This window comes from Phasianus colchicus, chromosome 2 (genome assembly GCF_987193195.1).
Source record: "Phasianus colchicus chromosome 2, bPhaCol1.hap1.1, whole genome shotgun sequence".
In the NCBI taxonomy this organism is placed as follows: domain Eukaryota; kingdom Metazoa; phylum Chordata; class Aves; order Galliformes; family Phasianidae; genus Phasianus; species Phasianus colchicus.
In genome coordinates, this window is record NC_143437.1 from 30,760,457 (window position 1) to 30,788,276 (window position 27,820).

General features: G+C 45.5%; 1 protein-coding gene across 4 annotated transcripts; it reads left to right on the top strand.

Moving 5' to 3' along the window:
• The first annotated feature begins 14 nt into the window (after positions 1-14).
• Positions 15-27,570, top strand: XPO5 (exportin 5). Of its 4 annotated transcripts, none has more exons than XM_031593538.2 (33): positions 15-210; positions 373-494; positions 972-1,044; positions 1,638-1,775; positions 2,085-2,267; positions 3,250-3,291; positions 4,163-4,189; positions 4,514-4,699; positions 5,387-5,463; positions 5,881-5,980; positions 7,366-7,449; positions 7,861-7,986; positions 8,249-8,339; positions 9,768-9,896; positions 10,522-10,637; positions 11,585-11,740; positions 12,159-12,200; positions 12,811-12,918; positions 13,780-13,979; positions 14,581-14,680; positions 14,949-15,130; positions 19,995-20,095; positions 20,631-20,727; positions 21,235-21,371; positions 21,709-21,806; positions 22,327-22,373; positions 22,769-22,863; positions 23,705-23,767; positions 24,248-24,330; positions 24,805-24,912; positions 25,095-25,232; positions 25,369-25,533; positions 25,963-27,570. In XM_031593538.2, the coding sequence occupies exons 1-33, from the start codon at positions 106-108 to the stop codon at positions 26,104-26,106; spliced, it is 3,663 nt and encodes a 1,220-aa protein (XP_031449398.1). In that variant the 5' UTR covers positions 15-105; the 3' UTR covers positions 26,107-27,570. The 4 variants fall into 4 exon arrangements, with proteins under 4 accessions (XP_031449398.1, XP_031449406.1, XP_031449414.1 ...); XM_031593546.2 differs by having other exon boundaries at positions 12,829-12,918; XM_031593554.2 differs by lacking the exon at positions 3,250-3,291.
• The last annotated feature ends 250 nt before the right edge of the window (positions 27,571-27,820 follow it).

The window sequence follows — 27,820 nt, forward strand, 5'->3', positions numbered from 1 at the left end:
TGCGCCACGCGCTCTGCTCTCCCCTCCCCTCCCCTCCTGTCGGCCGCCCCCCCGCAGCGCCGCCTCCTCTCGGCCGCCGGTAGCCGGTGGCGCGGGCCCGCCGCCATGTCCGCCGAGCAGGTGAGCAGCCTGTGCGAGCAGCTGGTGAAGGCCGTGACGGTGATCATGGACCCGGCCTCCACGCAGCGCTACCGCCTGGAGGCGCTCAAGGTACGCGGGCGCGGCGCTCCGGCCACGCGGGTGCCCTCGCGGCCGGGCCCCGGGGGCTGCTGGGGCCCGGGGGGCCGAGGGAGGCCGAGGGAGGCGGCGGGCTGCGGCTGGGGGCCCTCAGCCTTCTGACCGCTCTGTGTGTGTGCGTGTGTTCCTCGGCAGTTCTGCGAGGAGTTCAAGGAGAAGTGCCCCATCTGCGTGCCCTGCGGGCTGAAGCTGGCTGAGAAGACGCAGACGGCCATCGTCCGGCACTTCGGCCTGCAGATCCTGGAGCACGTGGTCAAGTACGGCCGTGCTGCTGCTGCTGCTGCTGCTGCTCGGGGGCGGCCTCGGCCCGACCCTCCGCGGCCCTCCGGGGGTGAAGGAGGGGAGGGAATGGCTTTGGGAAGGGCTGGGGAGGTCCGTTGGCTCACCCCGTTGCCAGATGTAAACAGGCACGCGGGGTTATCCGTGGGTCTTCGGCATTCTCCGCGCTAACAAAGAGGCTTTGTGTCAGCTCGGTTCCGAGGGCCCTCTGTGTCGCCTCTGCAGCACCGATGCTTTGCGTTTGGCTGCTGCTTTCCAGCTGTGTTGACCCCAGCGATGCCAGCAGCAGCTCTGTCGTGGCTTTTTCATTGAGGGTTTGGGCAGTGATGGGGAAGGCGGGCTGTAGGGGTTCATCCTCTCCACTTTAGGTAAAGAGTTCAATGAGAGTCAAGTTGGAGATCTTTAAACATTTTGACTGCCCTTTTTTTTCATCTCTTTTTAACGCTTTTAATCAGGTACCGCTGGAACAACATGCCTCGTCTGGAGAAGGTTTACCTAAAGAATAATGTCATGGGTCTCATATCCAGTGTAAGTGCCTTCTGGTCTCTCATGGGTCTCATATCTGCTGTAAGTGCCTTCTGGTCTGTGACACGTGGCTCTTTCACTTGGAGATAGAAGGTGGGAGCAAACAGGAGAAAAGATGCCTGTTTTCTAGCACCAAGGACCTGAATTCCAGCCTGGAGTTCATTTCTCTTTTGCTTTGCATCCCTGGTTGTTCCAGCACCTGTGTTGGCCAAGTCATCTCACATGGCAGGAGCCTGTACAAGCCCCTTCTGATTTCTTAGAAAGAGATTCAGTAAACAGGTGTTTTATTCTTTGCAAGGATACTAAAGCTGTTCCCTTAGTCATGCTCGCATTACTGTTGTGGTTGTTGTCATGACTGAGTGACTTCCCTTTGAGGAAATGCCTTTTGGTTCCCAGATTTTACCAACTGTGGATGCCAGGGAAAGTAGCAGTGCCACTCTTTACTTGTGATTAGCTGGGATGTAGACTTGCCCTGTGCAGTTTTTCATTTGTTCTCTGTTGTTTAGAGTACTTGCAACTGTTCTGCAATTTTGTGCCAGAATTACAAGTGTCTCATGTTTACTTGTTTGTGTAACTCTGCCCCTCTTCTCTGATAGGGAACTCAGAGCATTCTAGAGGAGGAAAGTCACATTAAGGATGTTCTGTCTCGCATTGTGGTGGAGATGATCAAGCGTGAATGGCCTCAGCACTGGCCTGATATGCTGAAGGAGCTGGATACTCTCTCCAAGCAAGGGGTATGAACCGCTGTTGTCTGTCCTCTTCCAGTCCCTCCTGGAGAGGGTTCCATCACTGTGAGGAAAGCCTCAGGAAAGCTCGGGGGCAGGGGAGGCAGGCTGATGATAGGTTTGAGGAGTGCCTGTATGATTCAGTGTATGATTCAGTTATTCTGGGAGGGAGTTCTGGGAGAGAGAGAGCTCTTCTTTCTTCCCACAGTGTGACTTATATCTTCACACAGAGTTTGCTTTCTACATCTCTGAGCTTGCTTCTGGGAATTTTAATGTTTCATCTGTGCTCATGGAGTTTGTTTCATTTTGGGGTATCAGGAAACTCAGACAGAACTGGTGATGTTCATCCTCCTACGTTTGGCAGAGGATGTGGTGACTTTCCAAACCCTGCCTACCCAGCGGCGGCGAGATATCCAGCAAACCCTCACCCAGAATATGGAGAAGATCTTCAGCTTCCTACTAACTACCCTGCAGCAGAACGTCAACAAGTACAGGCGCATGGTAAGCATCTCCTGTCGTTGGCTTCAGTTGGTACTTGGAGGCATTTGGGAACTGGGATGCAACTCACAGGTCTTGGGAAGCAAATGCAGAAACTGTCTGAAAGTTGTTGCTGTAGGTGTGAAGTAGGGATCTGCTGTGCCCAAGGAAGGCTATGCTGATTATAGCACACAAGGCTGACAGGGTTTGCACTGATAGTTTGGCTTTGCAGTGTAAATGGCATGCGTACCTTGTGAGTGTTGGATTGTGCAGCTGGCTGATGCTCAGGGTGGACAGTTTAGCCAAAGGAATCGTGGCAGGAGCAGGTAGATTTGGGGTAATTTGTGTAACAGACAGTGGTAAAGAGGTGTTGTCCTGGGTGCACATCTACTGTTGTTTGCTGCAATTGTGATTGTGTTGATGCACCAAAATGCAGGAGTTTCTGGTGGCTCAGCAATGCACATGGGCCTGTCCGGCCCTTTCTTCCTGGAGGTCAGCTCAGGAGGCACTTTTCTGCTAAGATGTGGCAAGGAATACTCTTCCCTTTTGTTCAAAGAGACTTTTCCTGAATTCTCATGTAGACGCATACACGTTGGTCAGGACAGTGAAGGCAAATGTTACCCCAGTCTGTTCTTCTGTGAGGGAAGTGAATTTGGGAGAGTGAAGCAAGTTCAGAAACCAATCTATAAATTGGTTGCTTAGGTGTATCTCTTGTACTTTCCTTTTGTTTTTTTTCTTCTGTGAATTGGAATCCAGAGTTGCTTTTAAATGTGAATCCGGGAAGGTGAAAAAACATGTACTACCTGCCCTGTGTTCTGGTACATCGCCATGCTGAACAAACTCTCAAACAGAGCATTTTCTGTGCAGTTTGTGATGGTGGGTGGGCACCCCTGGTGTGTTTTTTAGTCTGGTTGAAATGCATTTCCAGGTAAGGTTTGAATTGCAGTGCTTAAGGTTCTGAAGTGTGGCTGCTTCTGCTAACGGTGGAATCTTTCTGATTGGCAAGGTTGGAGCACCCCAGGAACAAGAAGCCCTCACCACTCCACAGGTTAGCAGATCTTTGGGATGTTTGTGCACAGGGTAAACTCTGAGGGTTGGGTGTTCAGTTACCTGTCTGCACACTGAGACTGGGGGAGATGATGGACAGTTTCCCCAAGAGTGTCACGTGCAGTGCTTTTAAATATGCATTTCTGCAATAGTGGTTCAGTTGTGAAACGTTTGGGACACAAACAAATTAACATAAAGTAAATGCACAGAATGCATTGATGGACAGTTTCCAAACCAAAACCTTGCAGACAAAAGAAATTCGTATGGTGCCTTTGCATCTGAAAAGTGAATAAAACTTGTCTATCTGAGGAACTCAAACTGCATTTGCAGTTTGCAGGTAATAAGATGATGCAAGCAGTGCTTGGGACTGGGAGTCAGGCAGTAAGCTCTTGCCCCAGCTCTCTTTCCAGCTTCCATTCTGACCGTGGACAGATTACTCGTCCTTCTCACAAACTAATCTCAGTAGGTAAAAACCACCAGCGTCACTCAGAGGCTCTCTCTTGGATGTAAGATACTCTAGAAGGTCAAAAGCTGCTTCTTTGGAAGCTCCCAGGAAGCACCAAAATGCCTTTTCTTCTTGTCCCTTGTGTCTCCCTGGTGCCTGCTGAGTGGAGTGTCATCTTTTGGATGAGAATTGAACTGTGGCTTAGCTTGCAATTGAAAATCCTGTTGTCTTACTTGCCAGCAGTATGCAGAAGTGGTTACGATGGCTGTAGCAATGTGAGCAGGAGACTGTTGCAGCCTCTTTCATTAGGGAGCTGTTCCACGAAGCTGCATCTGTGTTCTCGAGAACAAGTCCATCCAGCAGTTGCTGGGAGTGAGTGTGTGCTGTAGCTGCTCACTTACCATCTCTCTCTTGTTTTCTTTTTCAGAAGACTGATCTGGCTCAGCAGCCAAAGGTGAGTGGAACTGTGCAGGATTTAGTGCATTAGTCATTTTTAAAACCAAGACTGTTTAGAAACAGGCATCTGCTAGGCTTTGGATCTATTACCTGCAGATGGGTTTGTTTACCCATTGTAGAAATTGCTGAGAAGTGAGAGATGAACCAAGTGGAGAAATGTCAAGATCTTAGCTGATGTCCTCTGTGTGGGGACTTGGACCGACCCTTTTGCTGCCTCCTCACTTTCAGAATAGTTCCTGATACTGCTTTTTCCAGAGAATGGACAGTTTTAGATAGAAATTGGTGTTTCTCCTTGGCTCTGACCTCTTGCCTCTGTTCACAGGCTCAAGCAAACTGCCGTGTGGGGATAGCAGCACTCAACACCCTGGCTGGCTACATTGACTGGGTGGCCCTGAGCCACATCACAGCGGACAACTGCAAACTCTTGGAGATGTTGTGTCTGCTCCTGAATGAGCCTGAGCTCCAAATAGGAGCAGCAGAGTGTCTCCTAATTGCTGTCAGCAGAAAAGTGAGTTCTTCCTCCTCAGCTCCACTGCCTCCTCTTTGTTTTCCTCCTATATGTATATGTGTATATATGTATATATATACACACATGTTCTATATAATTCTTTGGACTAAGCAATGATATATTTGCCATTTATTTAAGGAAACAAAATTAAAATTTGACTGCTTTGTGTCAGTGATATTTGTAGTAAATGCCACGTCAGTGCAACGCTTACAGCAGTTGTTGGAATGCTTCAGCTTCTTTGCTTCCCTCTCAGCATTAGAGAACCCCATTAACTTTTGTTTTTCCATTTTCTGCAACTAAGAAGTGGGAAATACTGTCACCTATCTGTGTCAGCTCAGATCAGTGACAGCAGGATCTAAACAGGTGATTTGACCCGTACGTTCACAAGCAGCTAAGTTTGAGGCTGAGTATTTAGTAGCTGCCAGTCTGCAGTGAAGAAGAGTTAATGTCAGAGTATCAAAACTTCATTTTTAAGTTCCTGTGGTGAGGTTGCTGGGGGGGAGAATTGTTGAAATCAAGGTTACCCTTTTTTTTTTTTTTTTCTTTCGTAATATTTTTTAATGAAATCCTTTTGTGATTGCAAGTTCCCTCCAGGTGAAAGAACAACTGAGGATCTTCTAACCTCACTTGCAGATGGGAATAAGTAATTCTGCTCTAATGAAAGCATTTGGTTTACTTTATACATAGGGGAAGCTGGAGGATCGGAAACCTCTGATGGTCTTGTTTGGAGACGTTGCCATGCACTACATTCTCTCTGCTGCCCAGTGAGTACCATCCTGCTGTGATTGTTTCACACAGAACTGCATACTAATAGCTTTCTAGGTGTAGTTTGCTGGGTTAGGAGACAACAAAACCATCATTTAAAAAAAAAAAAAAAAGGAACCACCCTGAAAAACTGCTGGTTTTTTTTGGATCCTATAATTGTAGGACAAAGTGGGGTAAATGCATCAGCTTTTTCTTCTAGACTGAAATCAGGGTCAGAGGGACTCAGAAGGAAAGGAAATTTTAGAAGTTTTAGTTGTCAATAAAGCAGTGTTTTTTATGGTAATAGCAAAGAAAAACCCATCTCTGTAGAATCTAATTGTTCTAGTGTTCTCTTATGTGCAAGATAGTTGGCAGTGCACCTGTTATTACAGCGTGAGTAACTGTGACCCTGTTTTTCCCATTCTCCTCTTTCCCAGGACAGCAGATGGTGAAGGCCTGGTGGAGAAGCACTATGTTTTCTTGAAGAGACTTTGCCAAGTATTGTGTGCACTGGGCAGCCAGCTGTGTGCATTGCTAGTAAGTCTTTACTAAATTCCAGCAGCAATCTTAGCAAGGACAGTTTCTAGGGCTGGGAGAGAGGCAAACCTGATGTGATATGGGACCAGTGTTCTCTCTGCACATTTGGTAGTCCTAAGGTTTTCTCCACACTTTTGGAAAAGACAGAAATTACTCTCCTTGCAGATGGGATAACTGGATCCTGCTGAGTTATGGGAATGTAGGATGAAGGAACCTTGTCTGATTTCAAGCTTCTGCTGTCAACAAGAATAATCTCCAATAACCTTTTCAAAATGCTGAAGCTTTATTGAAAGTTGCTTAAGTTTCTTTCTGCTGCTGTAGAAAAACTACTCGAGGAAATTGCTCTTGTTGGAAGCTGTTTAAATTTCACCACTAAAAGTAACTTGGAGTATACCTGTTTGTTCTTCTACCAAGATTCTCTCAAGCTTAAAAAAAAAAATCAAACAGTTTTTGTTCCCGCTGTTCATCTTTGTAATGTTTTGTGTCAATGTTGAGATGAAAATGCACACCAATACTTTGGATACAATGCTGACTTCTAAATTCCCACTCCCTCAGTTCAGCACAGTGCTTCTACAGCAAGGAGGGCAGGCTTGCTGAGAGCTGCTGCTTGTGAGGGGCTAAGGTAGCCAGCCTGTGCAAAGATAATAAAGCAGAGAAAATTCTCACAGAGAGGGGAAATTAGAAAAATAAAAAAAAAAAATTGAGAATATATCCCTGGCAAGAACAGGCAGCAAACAAATGGTGAGTTATTACTTCCAGTGTGAGTTGTTAGTCCATTGGGAAGTAATGAAACAGGGATTTGAATCATCTCACACAGTTTCAGTTGAGAGAGGCAATACTGAGTTGTACAGCTTCAGAGTGGGGATCTTCAGGGCACTGGGTCGTGTTATTTTAGTGAGAAGCAGCAGAACCTTGATTTTATGGCATCGAGTGAAACTTCCTGACAAACTCTGCAATAAGTTCCTGGTAAGAGATGTTCACCTGTTCAACACAGGAACCATTTAGAGGAATGGGAGTGAAATCTTTTGGGTGTGTTTGCATGTGAAATTTGCAGTTTGTGTGCTGATGAGTAGGAGCAAAGCTGATACTTGGCAGCAGGAGCAGTGGTTATGAATTTGATTTTAAAGGAAGTCTAGTACCTGAGTAGTCACCCTTTGCTCTTAAAAATGAACATGGTATTGTCAGCAGCAGCCCCAAGCTGGTCAGCAGGATTTGCTACTCCTTAGGCTGCTAGTTCCAGGAAAAAAGCTCACTGTTCTGTGGTTTTGCCTCTGTTCTTTTAGTCTGGCCGTGGATATAAGCACTCCTGCTTTACCCATGCCAATTCTGAACCCAGGGTGACGTGTAGTTAGTATCCTGTATAAAACTGTTTGTCTTCCTAACAGGGCTCAGATTCTGAAGTGGAAACACCCGCCAACTTTGGAAAATACCTTGACTCATTTTTAGCCTTCACAACTCACCCCAGCCAGGTATGTAGGTGACCGAAAGTCTTGTGTTGGTCTGTGTAAGAATGTGTGACTGTATAATTAAACTAATCTAAGACAGCAGAGCAACTTCTGCCAGGTATTGCTTTCCAATCTCTCCATTTCAGATAATAAAGTGGAAGATTGAGTGGTTTCTCCTCCTTTACTACCCCAGTAGGAATGATATCTGACAGAAAAGGGCTGACGAGAGAATCTAATGCAGTATTTGCACCTGACCCTAGTATTTATTTAGAGAGATTTTTGCCTTTTTGAAAGTTTGGATTGAGCCCACAGGCTGCACATAAATAATGTGATTTGTTCTTGCCTACTGATTGCAACACTGGAACGTTAGCAGTGGAGATGGCAGTACTGAAATCCTTCTCCGTTCCTTTCTTTTTTCCTCTCCTCCCCATCCAGTTTCTGCGATCTTCCACCCAGATTACATGGGGAGCCCTATTTCGGCATGAGGTTCTGTCTCGCGACCCCTTGTTGCTGGCCATGATCCCCAAGTATCTTCGTGCATCTATGACCAACCTCGTGAAGGTATGTGGGAATTCTGGGCGTGAGATGGGTATGAGAGAATGGTTATGTGATCATGGCCTATGGCTTATGAGGGAGAAAATATATTTTTACTGGGAGTGCCAGAGACGTGGTCTCTTCTGAGGGCAAGATCTCAGGCTGATGAGCAAACAGCTCCATCTTGGCATTTTGCTGTCTGTTCTTTCTGTCTTCATCTCCTTGAAGTGGCATTAGCTGTGATGGTCAGCTTCTCTTCCACCCTGACGCTGTCCACTGTATTCCCTAGGTGGGCTTTCCCTCTAAAACAGACAGCCCCAGTTGTGAATACTCTCGTTTTGATTTCGACAGTGATGAGGACTTCAATGCCTTCTTCAACTGTAAGTTGTTCTCACTCCTTGTGGATGTTGTTGTATGTGCCTTTCCTCTTATTTCAGTTGCTGGCTGAGTTTGGAGACTGCCATGTTGACTTGGTCAGCTTCCAATTACAATTACAATTCCAAACTATGTCAGCTTGGAGCTGAATGAATTTGGGATTTTCCTGTAGAAGCTCAGGCATTTCATTTTATGGTTTCACTATCGTATTTTCTATTTCACTTACTGGCCAGGTGAAAGGCCAAGTAGCATTTGCTACGTAGTGTTGAAGATATGCCTTGTGGTGACCTAGATAAGGAAAAGAAATAGCCTGGAGTCCTGTTCAAGTTAGGAGAGGAAAGCAGTTTATGAGAGACTGTCTCTGTCATTCCAGAAATAAAGTCTGTCCTGGCCCTTCTAGGGAGATTAGCAAGGATTGAGCATATAGAATAGCTGACCTTAATTGTAATCCTAAACCAGCAGATGGAGAAGCCTGGATTTCAGTTATTTTGTATTTGCTTTCTTTTTTACTTCCTCTCAATAAGTTTGGCTGTCTGTGGTTGGTGTAGTTTGATTCTTACTTAAATTCTTATCTTAAGCTTATGTTTGAAGATTTTGAGAGTTGCATTTTTGTATTGTTCATTAGATTGTTCATTTTACTTAACTGTAATTAATCTGATTGGGTGTAAATCTGGCTAAATGCACAGGAACAGAATCTAAGATAGTTTTAGGGGGTTAAATGGTCTTAAAAATTTTTAACATACATTGGTATGAAACATAAAGTAGAACCATTTGGTCAGACATCTCTTAAACATTGCAAGCTAGATCTGTAGTCAGTAAAGCTGGGTTTTTGTGTGTGATCTTGTCCTGGAATGCTTTGGTACAAATTAAATACCTGTCTTGACTGCTTTTGCTCCTATCTTTGAAAATGAAAACAAGACTTCCTGCTTTGGGGTGGGTCGTTACTCTTTTTTTTTTTTGAGTTAGCATTGGCTTAGCAGCTTTTAGAACCTGTCACTGAACTGGGGTGAGTTGAATGATGTGGAAAAAGTGCATTTAGCCCATGAAAGTGATAATTATTTAATGCTAGTTTGATATCTGCATGTCTCATAATGCTTTGTAAGCAGCAAACATGTCGTTTAAGGATTATTTTTTTTAGCGAGTAAGAGAGACTCAGTTTTACTGAGTCTGGGTTTAGTGTAATTCTCATAATTCGTAATTGCACTTTAATTGAATTTGTTTTTATGCTAATGTATTGCTCTTCAGCCATTTGTATCTCTTTGAAAAAGTGTCTTGTTATAGCTAGTTTACTCACTGTTTATCTGAGATTACTACACAGTATTGACAGAGCAACAGACAAAAATGTCCCCAGGTCTGCAAAGCTGCAGGTGAGCTTTAGGGAGGGAGCAGTTGTAGCAACTGCTTGTTATAAGGTACACCATTTTCCACTGCAGCTTTCCGAGCCCAGCAAGGAGAAGTGATGAGGATGGCTTGTCGTCTGGACTCTCGAACTGGCTTCCAAATGGCTGGGGAATGGCTAAAGTACCAGCTCACAGCTCCTGTTGATACTGGACCCATGAACTGTAAGTTTTTTGGAAAGTAAATTAAAAAATAAAAGGGATTGTAATTCAAACCAAGCAGGAACTTCTTTTGATGTTTCTTAATTTATTTATTTATTTTTTTTTGGAAGGGGAGTCAAAGACTGCAGTAGGTTTTCAGGCTTTCAGGGTCTTTGCAAGTTGAAAACAAAAGCAAGCTAAAAAATTATTCACTGCAGTCTGCTTCTGAAATAGCTACTGTAAAGCTCCTGGTGAGCAGGAAAGCTCCTCCTCTGCACATCATTTTTCTCTCTGATACAATTTTGCAATTATTTGGGCCTTGTCATCTCTGTAGCAGTATTTTTGTCCAGGGAAGTTGTGCTTGACTGGCAAATCCCTCTGTCAGTCACCTTGATTCCTCCTGCAAAAGAAGGCCACTTTGTGTTCTACAAAGTCACAGTGAGACCTGTGTCTTAGGTTCCCTGGTAAGGCAAATCACACTGGAGTAGTTTAGTTGCTTCCAGTGCATCCCTGCTAGACATCTGCAGGGAGAGCTGCGGGACAGAAATATTTGGGAGCGCTAAAATGATGCAGTGTGGGAGCTTATAAGCCTGATGTTGTGCATGAGGAGAGGAGCATGGTGAGAGCTGCAGTGTTCTCTTCCTTTCAGCGAAGACAGGCGAAGGTCTCTGCTCCATCTTCTCTCCATCCTTTGTGCAGTGGGATGCCATGACCTTCTTCTCAGAGAGCGTCATCAGCCAGATGTTTCGGACCCTGGATAAAGACGTATGTGAACCACATGCTCTCTTGCCTGCTTTCCTGCCTTGTTCTAGATTGATTTAAATGGTGTTTGTTTTTGTCAGCCTTATTGTCCTTAAAAACTCTGTCGTTAACATTTACCTCCATGCAGAAAAAACAGATTGTTTGATGAGTGCTTCTTGTGAGTACTCACCATTCTTCAGATGGGAACCATCTCATACTGACTTGCTGTGTCAGATATTTTTTGGTTCTGGGTGGTGTGCAATGAGAAGTCACTGGAGATGGCATGCTTTGACGCAGTGCCTTGTTAGAGGAGGAAGGACTGCTTAAGCAAAAATTTTCTAAGCTTATTCTTTTAAATCATCTTCAAATTTGACCCATTTCTTACTTTCTATACTTTTATCTGAGTGAGGTAAACTCGTGCTCAGGTAGTGGGAGATCAGAAGATCAGATGAAATTTCACTCTGCATTTTGTTCACAGGCAAATCAGAAAGAAAGCATTTTTTCTCTTAGACTCATGTTGACTGGTTTGATTTTTGTTCAGTTAGTCTACAGTTTAGTTTAGCATTCTAATCACCATAAAATATTTGCACGGGTTGCTGTGGTTGGTTAAGCATGGAATCTGTTGAATAGTTAAAAGGAAAACTGGGAGCTGGTGAGGGGAAAATAGCCTTTTCCAGAGGTACAGGCAACACTGGGATTTCAGATGGATGTTTCAGGGTTGCTCTAGCAGCAATGCCAATGCTTGCTATCCACCTTCCGTCAACTAGTGCACATAGCATGCAGTTAAACTCAGGTTTGCAATGCTTTTCTTTCTGCTTTTGAGAACAGCTGCCTGATATCTGAGAGGCCTGATATCACAGCACCAGCAGCTCAGCCTCATTCTGAGGAGTTCTGCGGTATGTGCAACAGGCTGAAGCAGTGAGTGTTTCCTCCTCTTTTTCTCTCCTCCTTACCCATCCCTACCCCTGTAGGAAATCCCAGTGAATGATGGCATAGATCTTCTGCAGCTTGTCCTTAATTTTGAAACAAAAGATCCTCTCATCCTGTCCTGTGTGCTCACCAATGTCTCTGCTCTATTCCCATTTGTCACTTACCGACCGGAATACCTCCCACAAGTACTTTCCAAGGTATGTACTTGCAGACAGTTGCTAAAATCAGGTAGGTTTTTTGGGAGCCATGGCCCTTTTACTAAATTTGGAGTAGTTTAAAGCTCTTGACATTCCTGTCAGGGAATCTTTTCTGTTAAAAAACAGTAAAACAGATTCACTGTTGTTCAAGGAGAAATAATGTCAAATAACAAAAATTTTGCAGTTTCTAGCCTTAAATCTCAACATTAAGTGTACACTGCAGGCAGTTAACACTATGTTTTATTTCAAGGTTTCTCTGTGATGATATTTAGTCTTTCTGTTTTGTCAGGGGTTCCTTATTGACTTAATGAAATTGCTCTGAAGTCACATGATCTGTTCCTTGAGCTCAAAACACCCACAACTGCTAGATATTCACAAATGGCATGGGCTTTAGAATTTTTCCTTCCTTTTCTCACAGCTGTTTGCTTCAGTTACCTTTGAAGTTGTAGAAGAAAGTAAGGTATGTCTGAATTAATCTCTGCTTATATGCTATAACAGTTGGATCAGATTGCATTTTATTTAAGAGCATGCTGAGTTTGAAGACTCCACTATAGTAGTTCTCAGCTATAGCCCTGCTTCTGGAAGGGGCTGTGGAGTCCAGGCGTGAATGATCTTTTTTTGGTTGATGTAGCCTTACAAGCTTTGACTCACAAACCTAGATGGCTACAGGTGTGGTGTAAGGCCAGTTCACTGAGCCCTCAAGTCTATGCTGCTCCTCCTGAGAGTAAAATGTATTTATTAGCTGTGGGTAGTCTTCAATGGCTAGTCTATATGGCTATGACCAATGCCTGTAAAGCTGCCAGTAACTCTGGGGGGGGGATGCTTTTAATCCTGATAAAGTCAGTAAGACCCACAGCATTCTCATCCTGGAGTGAGGCTTGTCTGAACATGGGCTTTTTGGGTTGGCTATAGCTTCGGAGCAAATTAGTTGTTGTGTGGTTGGGGTGTTTGTGGAAATGTTGGGTTTTTTTTTTTTATGTATACTTATCAGTGAAGAAAACTGTACATAATACATTTGTTTCTTGAAGATACCCTGCATTTTTCTGAACTTTCGTTTTGTTGCATTGAAGTTTGTTGTGTCTGTCCAGGCTCCTAGAACTCGAGCAGTGAAAAATGTGAGAAGGCATGCATGCTCCTCTATCATAAAGATGTGTCGGGATTACCCTCAGCTTGTCCTGGTATGTAAATTCAACTCCGTCCTGCCTCTATTTCAGTTGGATTTTGTGGGATCTTCAATTTCCTTGGAAACAGCCTCCATTTTCCTTCAAGGAAAAATCCTGCTGTAAAAATGGCAGTGTTTTATTCCCTGCATCCTGCCATACCACAATCCTAATAATTTTCTTCCTGAAAAGCTGAATAGTAAAGTGATAAGTTAAATCCAAAAGAAATGATAGTGAGGAGGAGGCAAGTAGCACTGGGTTTATTTTATGTTGAATTTCTGCTTTATCACATATGGTAGTCTCAGTTGATTTGTTAGCTGAAGACATTATCAGACTCATCTTCAGACCTTCTATTACTTTAAAGAATGAAGGAGTCAGAGCAGACTACTTGTTTCTGAATTAGCCTGAGGAGACTAGAAAATACAGATATCAGTCATTTGCCTTTGAGTAAGTCTGAGCGATTTTGAGTTATGTTTGGTCTTGCTGAAGTAAATAACTGGCACACTCCTTTCTTCAGTTTTGTGTTGGGTGGTATTGGGTGGGGAGCATCAGAGGATATTGCTCTTTGTTTAAACCTCGTTTTTGAGGATGCTGATTAAAGTAGTTTAGGAACTCTATTCTGCAGCAGTTATCAAGAGCTAGTAGGTTTATCTTTTGTAGGATGATGATAGAGGGGCTGAGAAGAAGAGATGTTCTTGTGGGCTGAACATTCAGAAAAACCAGAGGCTGAGAAAAAGTTGGCTGTGTAGAGAAAAGCTAACTTAGGGATGCTGCTCCAGCTGTTGTGAATAGCACAGTATACCCCAGAGTTTTCACCCCTGCCTTCCCCAGTTCTCCTCCACCAAATGCATGACTTCTCCAATTGGATGTTTTTTCTAGCCCAACTTTGAGATGCTGTACAACCATGTGAAGCAACTGCTCTCCAATGAGCTACTTCTGACACAGATGGAGAAGTGTGCCCTTATGGAGGCACTTGTCCTCATCAGCAACCAGTTCAAGGACTATGAGCGGCAGAAAGCTTTCCTGGAGGAGCTCATGGCCCCTGTTGCTGGCTTATGGCTCTCCGCAGAGATGCAGAGGTATGGGTCACTATTCAAAGCTCTGAGTTGGAGGTATTACAGAGATAGTGTGGTGTCCCAGTAAAGAGTTAACATATCAAAAGAGGGTGGTGGGATGCCTAGATACCTCCTGTGCTTTGGGGCAGTCGCTGTGTGCTAGTAGCTCTCCTGCCATTTAAAAATTGGCATCGGAGTCTAAATGCTGTTTGTTGAATCTTGCTAGGTAAGAGTAGTTTAAAATGATAGGACACTTCCCAGCATGCTCAAAACATTTGCAGAAAGTGAGATGTAGAAGATCTTTGCTCACATCCTCTTTGCTCACATCCAGATGAAGCTAGGAAGCTGCGCTGTCCTGCAGCCCTGGGCAGCTGGGCATGTTTAACCCAGCAATGCTGTCTTCATAAAAGATTCAAAGGTCTTATGTTCCTATGGCCTGAGAGAGCTGAGAGTTGGGAATCATCTGTTTCTAGAGTCCACATCACTGCTACTTTTTTTCTCAGGTTCCCAAGTACAGTGTGGAGTGCTAGCCTGTTTTGTATTTGTTCTTTAGTAGCCAGTACAAAGCTCTGTTCAAAGTACCGTGCTACAAACAATAATGCCCTGTGCTGTCTTTTGCTGCTAGAGTTCTCTCGGATCCTGAAGCCTTTATCTCCTTTGTGGGTGCAGACAACAAAATTGCTGATCCAATCATGGAAGATCCTAGTGGCCTGAACCGCTCTAGAGTGAGTATCGTACCAGGAAAGAGAGAGAGAGGACTTGCTGTATTTTTTTGCAAAGAAACTACCGAAGTTTGTTCCTGTCACCATGTTCATTTGCTAAGTGAAACACATTAAGTCATCCTCAGTTAGAAGCACCTTGTGCTTACCTAACACTTCAAATAGTAATGCAAAGTGTTGCTTTTGAGATGGGATGATGATGGGTTTCTCTGAAAACGCATTTATTCAGGTTGTGCTCTGGCTGAATATGCTCTGTTCACATCCCTTGCTGCAGATAAGCTTTTGTGTGTACACCATTCTGGGAGTTGTGAAACGAGCTCGTTGGCCTGCAGCTATGGAAGAGGCAAAAGCTGGAGGATTCCTGGTTGGATACTTGCCCAGTGGAAGTCCAATCTACCGCAATCCCTGTACTGAGCAAGTCCTGAAGCTTTTTGACAATTTACTTGCTCTTATAAGGTGGGTCAAGTTGACTTCAAATCATTCATATTGGCTTAAGAATTTCTGAAAGCTAAACTGTGATAAATAGATTATATGCTCAGAGCATGTTCCCTCAGTGAAGCCAGTGGGAATGCAGGCTGGTGCAGGTGCCCAAGTACTGTTCCTGACTGTTTATGGTGGGGGATGGCACTGGGGTAACTGGAGCCTTCTGAACATTCATTGGCCTGGCCTACAAAAGTCCATCAAAGCCAATGGGAGCTTGGGCTGGGGTTGCCTCCCCCACCTTTACTGCTATATATCTGCCACACAGTTAATCGTTACTTGACTAACATCTCTGCTCTGCCCTCAGCCCCTGCCAGGCCACCTCTCCAGTCACCACCAGGGCAGTCCCAGCTCTCATCACATCCTTTTTGCATTGTTCTTCTCTTCAGAGTTAAATCAAGCTGGTTTTTGCTGAACGTGAATGTCAGTTTCCTAAAGCACTGCCTGCTATTGAAACCAGTGATTAATGCATACTCTCAAGCTGTTGCTGCCTTGCAGTTACTCTCTGCACACCACTGGTGTTGTTTACATCTAGGGCAGTCAGACGAGGGAGAAAGATAAGGCAAAAAAGAAGCATCCAGAATAACACAGTTCCCACATTTATAAATTAGGAATTTGTCTCGGAGTAACTGCTGACAGTAGGCTTTTGCTAGCGTCTGGCAATAATGCTTCTTGAGCTGTTTTGTTAGATAACACTACATGTTGCTTACCTGGAAACTTGAGTTCTGTCATTGACAGGAGTCTGTTGTGAAAAAGCCTTTTCAGATACGCTGAGATATTTCTGTTCCCAGATCTGTGAGGAGGGGATCCCATTATTCATGCTCTGTCTAGACAGCTATGTTTGATAGTCACTGATGAGCTTGAGACTGCTGCTTCCAATAAGAAGCAACATGCTGGACTGGTAGGACAGGCACGTGCTGTATTGGCCCATCTCTAGCAGTGCTTCTCATCTCAGAGCTCCACGTAGCTTATTGAACAGTACTTTGGCCTGTGGGCTGGGCTGAACCATCTTGTTATGGCTGTGGTCCAGAGGAGCAGTGCTTGTGATGGGTTTGCCTTTTATCACGGAAGGCTGAGCTTTTGGGGCAGGTTGGGTAGAGTAGGTTGGGTACCACCCTGAGCAGTGGTAGCCTCATGCAGCTTCTTTCAGAACGTGGAGCATATTGTGGGATATCAACTACATCGATGCCCAGGATCTGAACAGACTTCAACAGAGAGATGTATTGCTTGTACAGTTGCTATTCTTGCCAGAACTCATATGTTACTAAAAACATCGGGCATCTCTGTTGCAACAAGCTCAGGAAGCTGTTGTCAGCCACTATTTTGTGTTGGACTTGTATTGCTCTGCCTGTGAAAAGATGGAAACTCTGCGCCTGCTTGTTCACCACCTCCAGGAGAATGCATAAGCTATGTTTTCTTCAAGTACTTCACCATAAAGGAGGAGGCTACCTTGCTGTTTTTTGTCATAATTCATCTGTGTTTTTCATGCTTTTCCTCTGCAAACCTTTTCAATATTTTTCTGAGCACTTGGTAACTTACATAGAGTGGCTCAGACTTCATTCAGATGTATCCAGGTGTTTCTTGAATCTGTGCACTCCAGAGAGAACTAATAGCTGATGAAGAGCAAGAGATCCTCCACTTGATGCCTTTCCTCGCTGCTTCTGGACATAGAAGCCTCTCCATATGACAAGTGCAAACTCAGAGTTGTTCACTGTAAATGTTGATGAATCTTATATCTTTCTGGAGAATCAGGAGCTGGTGCTATGGTGTTTCTGGTACATTCGTTTGATGACTTTGGGTGCTTTTTCCATGTAGTGCTCAGGCTCTCCTTAAAATGGATTGTACAAGAGAATATGGGATTTGTAGCAGCCTGTCAGTAGATGAGAAGTACAGAGACATGAAGGCCAATTGGTTGAAAGCATCCAGTGCTGAGGATGCGTTAATTAACATGGTTGCATTACAGCAAGGGGATGGATGCTTCCCTTATCACTGTGCCATCCAGGTCCGTGCTGCTTGTGTTCTTATTCACAGAGCAGGTGTGGAAGTCCCTTTGCAGGTGGTGTCAGTTGCTGTGTAAGCAAATTTGCAAGCAGCAGCTGCACAGGTCCTCCTGAGCAGCTGCAGTGAACTCTGTGTCAGCCACTAGTATGCAAAAAAGGACATTTTGCAGGCAGAACAGTCGGGTCTGCTGCCCTCTGGGCATTGTGTGGCATTTTTCTGGTGTGTTTGCAGATGGATGGAGTGAAAGCTGCTAAACTGTTGGGTTTTGGCCAAAGTAAGCAGTTTGATGGTGAGAACAGAGAAGCAAGATGAATAAGAGTCCAGGTAACAAGGAAGATTAAGTAGCTTTGAGTGGCATGGACAGCATGGTGTTTTCCGTGCCAGCCTATATTTCAGTGTCTAACCATCTCAGTAGCTATATTTATGGAATTATTTTGAAGTTGTTTTGTTAATCATTGCTTGCAGCTTTTTGAGTGATGATTCTCTCCCTCTGTGGTATAACATTTCATCTAACTGCTTTCTCGCTTCGTGTTTAAATTGTTTTCTCCTGGGTTTAAACCCAAATTACATAAATTTATAATCACCAATTCAGTCTTGCCTTTAGATGAAGGCATTTCCTGGAGTCAACACTTACATTAACTGATGGGCACAGCACCTTAATTGTGCTGGGATTTGCAGATGTTTTCAGTTGTTGGGGTTTTTGTTGTTGTTGTTGTTTGTTTTCTTACAAATGGACTGAAGAAGCATGGCAAATTCTTTGCACAGACCAAGGCTTTTCCAGAACTCCTCTTGATGAGTTAATGACAATATCAAAGCATTAGTGCTGGTGAAATTTGGATAGACATGGGATTCTGTAGCATTTTCAGTGTAGACAGCTCAAGGTCTAGGTCAAGACTTCAAGCACGGACTGTTCCAGAGGACTCATTTTTTAGCCTCCATGCCCACTTCTTTAGGCATCAGTCACTCTTTCCAGCAGAGCTGTGGCCATGTCAGAAAATACATTACTTGACGTCTTGCAATATCCTTTGCTTGAAGTATAAACATCTCCTGAATTTTGTTTTTCCATGCTTTTCTGTGTGTGGGATGCCCAGGAGTGCTGCACACTGATGAGTTTCAGCTGGACCATGCCTCGGGGCTACATCACGTACAAGGGTTGTTGGATGCTTTTTTAACTCCTGTGGGGAGTGACTGATCAGCCATTTTCTGGTACCAAGGGGACCTTGCTAAAATGTGAAGGGAGATTGCCTTGTGAGTGAACATCTGCTTTCCCAGTTGCCAAACTTGAGAAAATGCTTCAAGGATTCAAACAACGAAGAACCATGACCACAGCTTCAGGATGTGACTGACCTTCCTGCTGGGGTTAGAGCAGTGGGGTCCCAGGGTGCATCCCACAGTACCACAGTCCTTGAGTTTGACCCACTGCCGTCATGCCAACATTGGCATGGAGGCAGCAGGAGACATACAGGAGGAGAGGTGGTTTTAGCAGCTAGGTTTCAGATAGCCTCAAGTGGAAATGCGCAGTTTCTGAGTCACTGAAACTGCATTGTCCAAACTTTTGGAAGAGGGGCTGCTCCCTGGTCCCTCTTTGGGAAAAGTCAGCTGCTGTCCCCTCTGAGGCCTGTTGCATGGTTTGAGACCCAGCCCAGAATGAGAGTATGAGTGGCTAAGAAGTGATTTGTGTAACTCTTACGACACTTAAATACTTGCCTTCCTCACATGCAGTGAGCAGGGAAGTATGAAATACAGAGAAAAATGGGATAGTTGTTGTTTTGGAAATAACTCAGGCTCTCTGCAAACTCAGGCAGCGATCACTGCATTGGGGTTGCCAGGATTGTGAACAGAGACCTTCAAAAAATATAAAAAAAATCATTAAGACATGAGTGAAAGCTGAGACTCTGGAGAACATACTGAGGTCTACCCGTGCTCCCTTCCCCCAGCCATTCCCATGTATCCCCCTGCTTTGGGAAACGCTGCTCTAGGGGGAGATACTGAGTTGCCCTTGATCACCTCTAGCAGCAGGTACAATGGCATTGCAGTTTTGGAGGAGGCTGCAGGATTTGTGCTGTGTGCAGCTGGCGACACCCAGAGTGGAGGTCTGAGGTCTCAAAGGAGAGAGGTAGGTGAGAGAGACACCCCCTGCCAAGTCCAGCTCTGAGTGTCAGTGCCCTGGCTAAGAGGGGACCCATTCTGGCCTGGATGGCAAGAACCGGCCACCTGTGGCGGAATTGGTGTCCCTCTCGGAGAGCTGACCACGGCCACCTCCTGATGACGTGGAGTTGTTCCCAGTTGGATGCGTTGTCCAGGGGGCACCTGTGTCTGCCACGAATAACACCTGCATTGGACCAGTGTTCTCCCTAGAGCCCCTCCAATGCCGCCTGCCATTCTGGGGACTGTGACCCATCCCTGAGGGGCAGTGTGTGTATTTGGAGCTGAAACAGCCCCTCCCTCTGCAGGGGACTTAGGTGCAGAAGATCTCTTGAGATGACAGAGTCTGTGTCTTGTCGGTTTTTAAAGCACATTCATATCCCTTTGGCCGAGCTAAGAACTGCTGGGAGTTCTTACTGTCAGTGCTTGCAAGGGGTGGGGTGAACTGAAATAAGTAGAAAGGGCAGCCAGGAGATTTGGGACATGAGGTGGAGTCACTCCATGTCTCTATGGGGTGAGCTTCCCCAGTATTTTTGCAGGTGGGGAAGGGGGATCCCATGCACACGTGCTTGGTCTCACCTTCCTCATCGTCTGCCTCAGAGGAGCTGTTCACAAGCTGAAGGAGAGGATCCCACTGTCAAGGGCAAGAGGGGTTGACCCACATGTATATAAACCAAGTGCTCTTCTGTTTCAGGACTCACAACAATCTCTACATGCCAGAAATGGTGGCTAAGCTGGGGGAAACATTTGCAAAAGCCCTAGACATGCTGGAGGTAGAGAAGAACGCCATCCTAGGTAAGGAGCTTCTCTTTAGGAACGTGTGGGCAGGTTTTTCAGGGTTATCTGAGGTAGTGGTCCACTGATAGGAGCTGGAGAGCCAGGTTTTTTACAGTGTTTGCAGCTCAGTTCTGCTTTGAACCTGCTGAAATGAAAAACTACTAGTTTCAAACAAATCTATTTCTTCTGTGTGAAATAAAGGGCTTTCCACCAAGGCGTTTACCAGTTAGGCAGGAGTCTGTGCAATGTGGCACTTCAGGTTGCAGAGTCTGGGACGGTTGTATTTGTCTGCCTCTTGAGTAGTGCTCAAGCAGGAGTGAGTGCAGAAACTTGTCTCAAAGGGTAGGAGCCAAGTCCTGCAGTATGGCTCTACCACTTACTAAACAGAGACTTCTGAAACCTTAAATAGATGGGAGACAGAAGCCTTTCCAACTCAGCAGAAAAGAGTCGTCTTGTGGATAAAAGTATAAACCATTACTCTTGAAACCGCACTCCTGAGGGGTGTACTGTTCCCCTTTCATTAATATAGCTGAAGTTTTACTCTTTCCTTTAGGTCTCCCTCAGCCTCTTCTGGAGCTTTATGACTCTCCTGTTTACAAAACAGTCTTAGAAAGGATGCAGGGTTTCTTTTGTACCCTGTATGATAACTGGTAAGTGCACTGGATACCCCAACACAATCCAACATAGCACAGCTGGAGCAACAAGCTATTGCTGGGTGCTGGCATGTTCTAGACTTGGCTTTTCACGTGCACTGCATTCTCTAATATCCAAGTACCATATGCAGTAGTGAACTACACTCAGTGGTTGTAGCCTACCACACACATGGAACAGAGTCACTGGAGAATTTACCCCGAAATGTGGATCTGCTATTTAGCTCTTCCACAGTTGTGTGTGAGCATACATCAGCACTTGGAAGTGTGTTTTATTGCTGAACTGCTCACTGAATCATTGTCCCTTTGCAGATATCCCAGGGAAAAAAAAAAAAGAAAAGAAAAAAGAGATACTGTGCTAAAATTGTTAGTGTTTAAGAAACTTGATAGTGTTTAAGACCATGGCAACTATGTAATCTCAAGATGACAGCTCTTGCAGCTTTTCCAGGTCATATGCAGGATACCTCTTCTCTAGCACAGCTGCAATTAACCTGTTGTTTATTGCAGTTTCCACATACTGGGGAATGCAGGCCCATCCATGCAGCAGGATTTCTACACGGTTGAGGGTCTTGCCTCCCAGCTCATCAGCTCAGCTTTCATCAACCTGAACAACATTCCTGATTACAGATTGCGTCCTATGCTCCGTATCCTTCTGTCACTGTCTTGGGCCAGCCAGGGAGGCTTTGAGCATGTAAATTGAAAACCCAGTGACTTCCTGACATTATTTTAAGTATGGCCAGGACAAAACAGTCAGAGGAAGAAGCTGTTGTTTTGCACTTGGGCTAGGTCCTTGCCATTTCTTCCACTGCCCTGTAGGTGCTGTTTAGTGAGTAGCTGTTAGCGATGGGAGGGAGGGAGTGGGCCCTTCACCTTCCTGGAGGAGCCCAGCATGCTGCCAGTTGGCCTATTAGAATGGGATGCTTTGGGCAGTGTAGCAGCAGGCCATGTGTGCTGTGTCTCTTCCTTAACTGGTCTGTGCAGGTGTGTTTGTGAAGCCCATGGTACTCTCCTGCCCTCCAGAATACTACGAAACCCTTGTTTGCCCCATGCTGGGACCACTTTTTACCTATCTGCACATGGTAAGAAAACAGATTGTTTGATGGTTGCTTCTTGGCAGCCCAAACTCCTCGTAGCAACTGGCAGCAAACAGAGTGAGACCTTTTTATCTCTCCAGAGTCAGCAGAGACAAGGGCAGAGCCTCAATACTGAATGGCTTTGATGCAGTTTAGGGGAGCAGATTTTTAGATGCTTTGAACCCTGCTTTCCCACAGCCCTCCTTGCTGCGAGCTCAAACCGTTGGTTATTGGATCCTCAAACTTCAGCCAGGAGAATTTGGAAGCGGGAGGCTTTTGCCTGTGTCCCCCCATTTTCATGACAGTTCGCTCAGATTCCCAGTGTCAACACAGACAGGTCTTTGTGGTTGTTCGTCACAGTTGATAGCAGTTCTTGTCCCACTCAAAGTGGGGCTGTGTTTAAAGCTCTTGTGCTTCTGTTGAAGGCTATTGTGGCTTCCAAGTGAGATTGCACTAGGGTTTCTTTGCAGTGTGGAGTCTTCTTAGGAGGCTATTGAATCTTCTCTTTTGTCTTGGTCTTCAACAGAGGTTGTCTCAGAAATGGGAAGTGATCAACCAGCGAAGCATTCTCTGGTAAGCTTCACCCCTCAGTGAATACTGAAAGTGGGAAATGGGGAGTGGGATGGAGCTTATTTATGTCTTTTACTTAGCCTTTTGCACATAAAAGAGCCTTGTCAGTAGGGAGCTGGAAAATACTTGTTCTTCTGGGGCTCTGACTTGAGCTTGCAGCTTTCTGAGATTGTTCTTGGACTTGCTATATGGTAATGTTAGTGAGGAATTTGCTTAGCCCATCCTAACCTGGCCACAGCTCCACCTTGGTACTTTGCTGAGAATAGTGGTCTTAACTGGTCCATGGTCTCACTCACTGTCCCTGTGTTTACATTGATGGTGACTGACTCCCTGTGCTTTGGGCAAGGGTAATACTTTAAGACACTGTCTCTCCTCACACAAAAATCTGTTATTTTCAGTGAGGATGATGCTGCAGATGACAACCCTGAGTCTCAGGAGATGCTTGAGGAGCAGTTGGTCAGGCTGCTGACCCGAGAAGTCATGGATCTCATCAGTAAGTGAAATCAAGCTGGGTCCACTGCTGTGTTTGGGATGTTTGCCCTGGAAAAGAACTACAGGATTTCCAGTTTGCAGTAAAACTTATCTATAATGGCCAGTAGCAATTAATGTAATCATTAGAAGCCAAGTGTGAAACAGACCTGTCAGAATCTTACCTCAACCTAGTAAGAGATTACTTTAAAATCTTCAGAAGAAAGGTTTGTTTTTTTTTCTTTTTTGTTTTGTTAACAGCTCTGGTTTCAGCACTGTTCCCATAGGAATCTGGTCATCCTTTGGAATTTGGATTCTTCCTTTCTGTGCTCTGGAGCCAGATACATGACATCAAGTCATGGACAGCCCGAGTATAGTGTTTTTTTGCTGACAGAAGCATCTCTCCCCACAAGCAATCTCCTTTCTTTGCCTTCCCTTTCTCCACTGTTGAATTTTTGCCAGCATGGTTTTGAGCAGACAGGCAGGGAAAATTAACTCCACATAGAGTTCACAGGTCCTCAGCTTTGTATCTCTTCATCAGCCTTACAGTGCTACTGTTCTCCAGCTTTAGGGTTCCAATGATTTTGTGCATTCCTAGTTCTTAACAGTTTGAAGCAGCCCCCGTGCAGCAGGTTCCACTGTGGGAGGATTCTTTGAGTGGGTCATTTTGGCCTACCAGTTAGTACAGTATTTGGCTTTTATTGCTGTGCTTTCAAATTCTTCATATATTTTGTGAGAAGAAAGCTCAAGGGAGACCTGGAGGAAGCTTGAAGCAGCTGTGAGCCCATTAGAGAATGCAGGATCATCTTTGCATGTTCTGAGGTAGCATCTTGCTTCTTCTGCTCAATTAACAATTGTTTTTGCAGCTGTTTGCTGTGTTGCTAAGAGAGGTGCTGAGCATAACTCTTCTGTTGCTGTGGACGGAGATGGTGAGTAAATGCCCACCTTTGCCTTCCCACCCTTTTGGTGCACACAAACACCTTTCTCATTTGTTAAAAGGGGAGGCTGGCCTGTAGATGGAGATGAGGAGTATTGGTGTGCAGCTTTCAGCTCAAATCCTGCCCAGTGTTTCTGAAGACCACAGAAAAAGAATAAAAAAACAGTGTAGCGTAAGCGTGAATGTGCAATATGATATGGTTTATGGGGTAGCATGTTGGAGCAGCTGATTCTTAATGGGTCAAGAGGAGGGCTGAGCTGAAAAGTGGGTACTCCTGAGAGCTGGATGGATCTACTTAGATGCTAATTCCTGCCCCACAAAGAGAGGGTGCTGTCTGCTTGGAGAGATGCCCTGGCAAGCTGTGCCAGCAGGCTGACTCTGTGTGCTGTTCCTGGGTTCCCAGCTCAAATCTTGCAGTGTCTTCCTCAGTCCTCAGGAGGCGTTCACAGTGCTGTTTTTCTCTCTTGTGCAGATGATGAAGCAATGGCCACGGATGTGACTCCTCCTGCCAGTGCAGAGCTGACTGAGCTTGGAAAGTGTCTGATGAAGCAGGAGGTAAGAGCATGCTTTCGTTGCCACCATCCTTTCTGTGTGCTCTTTGTCATGCATCTCTGTGGTGCAGATAGTCTGCTTCAGCATCCCCAGTGTGGGAAACTTCTTTTCAGACCATACTTGTTTTTGGAGGGCTGTGTTAATTGTTGCAGAAGCCACAAAGCACTCAGGGCTTGGAATCCAGTGTAACATTCAGCTACAGTGTGTCAGCAGTTCTGTGGGTGAGGCAGAGGGCATTCAGCCCCCTCAGCACTTCCTGGCTTTGCCTCCCTGTCCTGGCTTCAGATGGAACAACTCCACACAGCAGCTGCACTTTGTGGTACTCTTTAGGTGCTTTTTAGCACCTCCAGTTGGAGCAGCAGCAGCACACAGGATATACAGTCTTCGGTTGCTTCTTGGCTGCCTTTTATATATAGGTATAAATCCTAGAGGTGGAAAACAACTCCTGACTGGTTTACTCCTTTTACTCCTTTTCAGGATGTTTGCACTGCTTTGATGATCACTGCCTATGCCTCCCTCTCCTGGAAAGACACCTTGTCCTGCCAAAGAACCACAACACAGCTTTGCTGGCCGCTGCTCAAACAGGTACATACAGCAGGAAGGTACGGGTACATTCTGGCAGAACTGGGAAAGGAAACTGAAAGTAGTGAGAATGAGAAGCATGGCTGCTTCACCCCTGGGTACCTTCTCCCTTGAGAAGGCTGAACTGCTGTAGGAGGGCAGTTGTGTCACATCCCATGTCTGTGCTGATGGTGCCTCTTCCCCAGGTGCTTCCAGGCAATTTGCTGCCTGATGCCGTGTCCTGGTTTTTCACCAGTGTGCTGAAGGGCTTACAGATCCACGGGCAGCACGATGGCTGCATGGCAGCTCTCGTCCATCTGGCTTTCCAGATCTACGAGGCCTTGGTGAGAAACTGTCAGCATGCCAGCTTGTCTGGGGGGTTGGTGGGAAATAAATCCCTTGTCTGCTTAGAGGGGCCCAGAGGAGCCAGTGGCCCTCAGGGAGCTCAGGCAGCTGCATTGACCATTCCTCTCCTGGCAGCGTCCTCGCTATGCTGAGCTGAAGGTGGTGATGGAGCAGATCCCAGACATCCAGAGGGACTCGTTGGAGCAGTTCGATTCAAAGCTTCTTAACCCAACACTGCAGAAAGTGGCGGACAAGCGCCGGAAAGATCATTTCAAACGCCTCATAACGGGTTGCATTGGGGTAGGTGATATCCTGGGAGAAAACAAGTCTGTTTCATCTAATCCCTGTGCCCTGCGGAAGCGTCAGGGCAGTCAACCTGCTTGGCTCTCCCTGCCCATCTCCTTTTCCAGCCAAGAGGCTGTTGCAGCAGATTCTATTTGCCCCCTCATCTCACTGAGACACCTGACACAGGGGTGCCTGTAGGGAACTGGGTGTGGAAACATTTGAAATCTGTGAAGTGGGTCCTGGGCTTTTGTGAAGATGGTAGAATTGGATCCCGATGAGCTGACTTAGAACCTGGGGTAGTAGTTGCACTGATTGTTACCCTGATGCTCAATTGGGAAAGACTGGGTCTGAGATTCCGCCCACCTCAGAGATGCAAGCATGCTACCCTGAGCTGACTGGGGGTTTTGAGGGTGGTGGTGACTAATTCCTGTCTGTCCTCTGCAGAAGCCACTTGGGGAGCAGTTCCGCAAGGAGGTTCATATTCGGAACCTCCCCTCTCTCTTCAAAAAGGTGAAGCCATCACTGGAGACAGATGTGCTGGAGACAAATGAGGATGGAGAGGATCTCACTGTGCTCTTTGAGCCCTGAGCCTGGGATGCTGCAGCCATCTCCTTCCCTACTTTTTATTTCATCTCTTCTCATAGTAAGCACACTAGATTCTCCTTGTCACCACCTCTCAGAGCATTTGTCTCAATAAAGCCCCTTACAGGTCCTGCCCCATCCTCCTCCCTACAATGGGATGGGGTCTGTGGTGGCATCTGCTCCAGTCTGTTAAGCTTTCTCTTACTCCTTCCCCTCCCCTACACTGGATGAGCATCTTTAGACCTTTGTGTCTCTGCAAGATGGGAGCTGAGCCCATAGACTGTTAGGTAAAACCTGGTCAGCCTATAGCCTTGGGTCACTCTTACTCCACTTCTTCATCCTTTGGGGTTTAGGATTAGTGCAAAGTATAGTGCAGCATGTGAAAAGGGGCTACCTTCATCTTTCTCTGGGTGCTAGTAGCCAGGCTTTGCAGGGGTTCCATCAGGCACTGCTGTCATGCCTATCTTGCTTGTCTCTAATGAATCCATTTTCCTCCAGGATGCTGGGCTGAGGGCTGTATGCCAAGGAAGCCTTGCAGTGCTCTAGGATCTCCTTGAGATCAGTCTTTTTAAGGTACAGCTCCTCTGTGGGAGGCAGACACCATCATACATATATACACGTATGTATATATATGTGATCATACAACTTGTTCTACCCATAGCCAAATGAAAGGCTTTGACTTCATGCTGGCTTTTCTTGGATATCCTTAAGGGGGAGCAGGACAGATTTTATTTTTTTGTCTTTACCATGCCCTGATGATGGCAAGTGCAGGGTACAAAAAATCTGGACCAATACCTGAAGCACCTGCAAAACAAATGAGATCTCCTCACCCTCTTGCTGAGGAGGTGACAGGAGTCTGTGTTTTCACCCAGCCTGGTACTTCTGAGAGCAGTGTAGTAGGGCAGGAGGAGTGGGGATTATACTGCAGTTTACAGGGAAGAGCCAGGACAGAAACTGGGTTTCAGATGAGGTGAGGCTTGTATCAAACAAGGTTTGCAAAGTTGGTTCTTCTTAGCATGACATATGGCTCATTCAGCATACACTAATGTTGGTACAGGAGCTGCAAGGCTCAGTTCATTTTGCCATTAAGAAGAACCAAGTATTAAATCCTGCTGGGGCAGATGGGACTGAAAAAATTGGGTTGGAAAGGGTTGGAATGCAGAAAAGATGAGTGTGCCTTGGGAATCTACACACCCTCCTGCCCCTGCTGTTCCACCAGCACCCTCTACTTTCCTCCTGGCCTCAAACATTTTTAACCTCTGAGCTGACATGGCTCCTGGCTCTAGCAAAGGCTGGGTGTATTTATTGTGTTGTGATATTTTTAACATTCTGTGACTTCATGCTAGACACAAGGGGTTTTTTTAAATGGTTTTTAGAGCCTTTTTTTTGTAGGAATGTTTAAATCTAAAGCTGTCTCTGAACTGGTTGTGTTACACCTCTGAATGTCAGTAAAGCTATTCCAGTTTCATACCCATGGTGTCATGACTTCATTTGTATTCAGCCCTCTCCTTTCCAGCTGCCAGAAAAAGTGCAGCCAACAAATACAGTCAATATATGTTATCAGGGAAGAGATGCACTATTCCAGACTAGCTAATTAAATTAAAAAGCACGGGGAAAAAAAAATACATTTAAAGGTATTGGAAGTCAGCTGCATGGGTCTGCAACACAACACAGCACTATGAGATAGCGATGACACCCAGAATGACAAGTCAGGGTCACC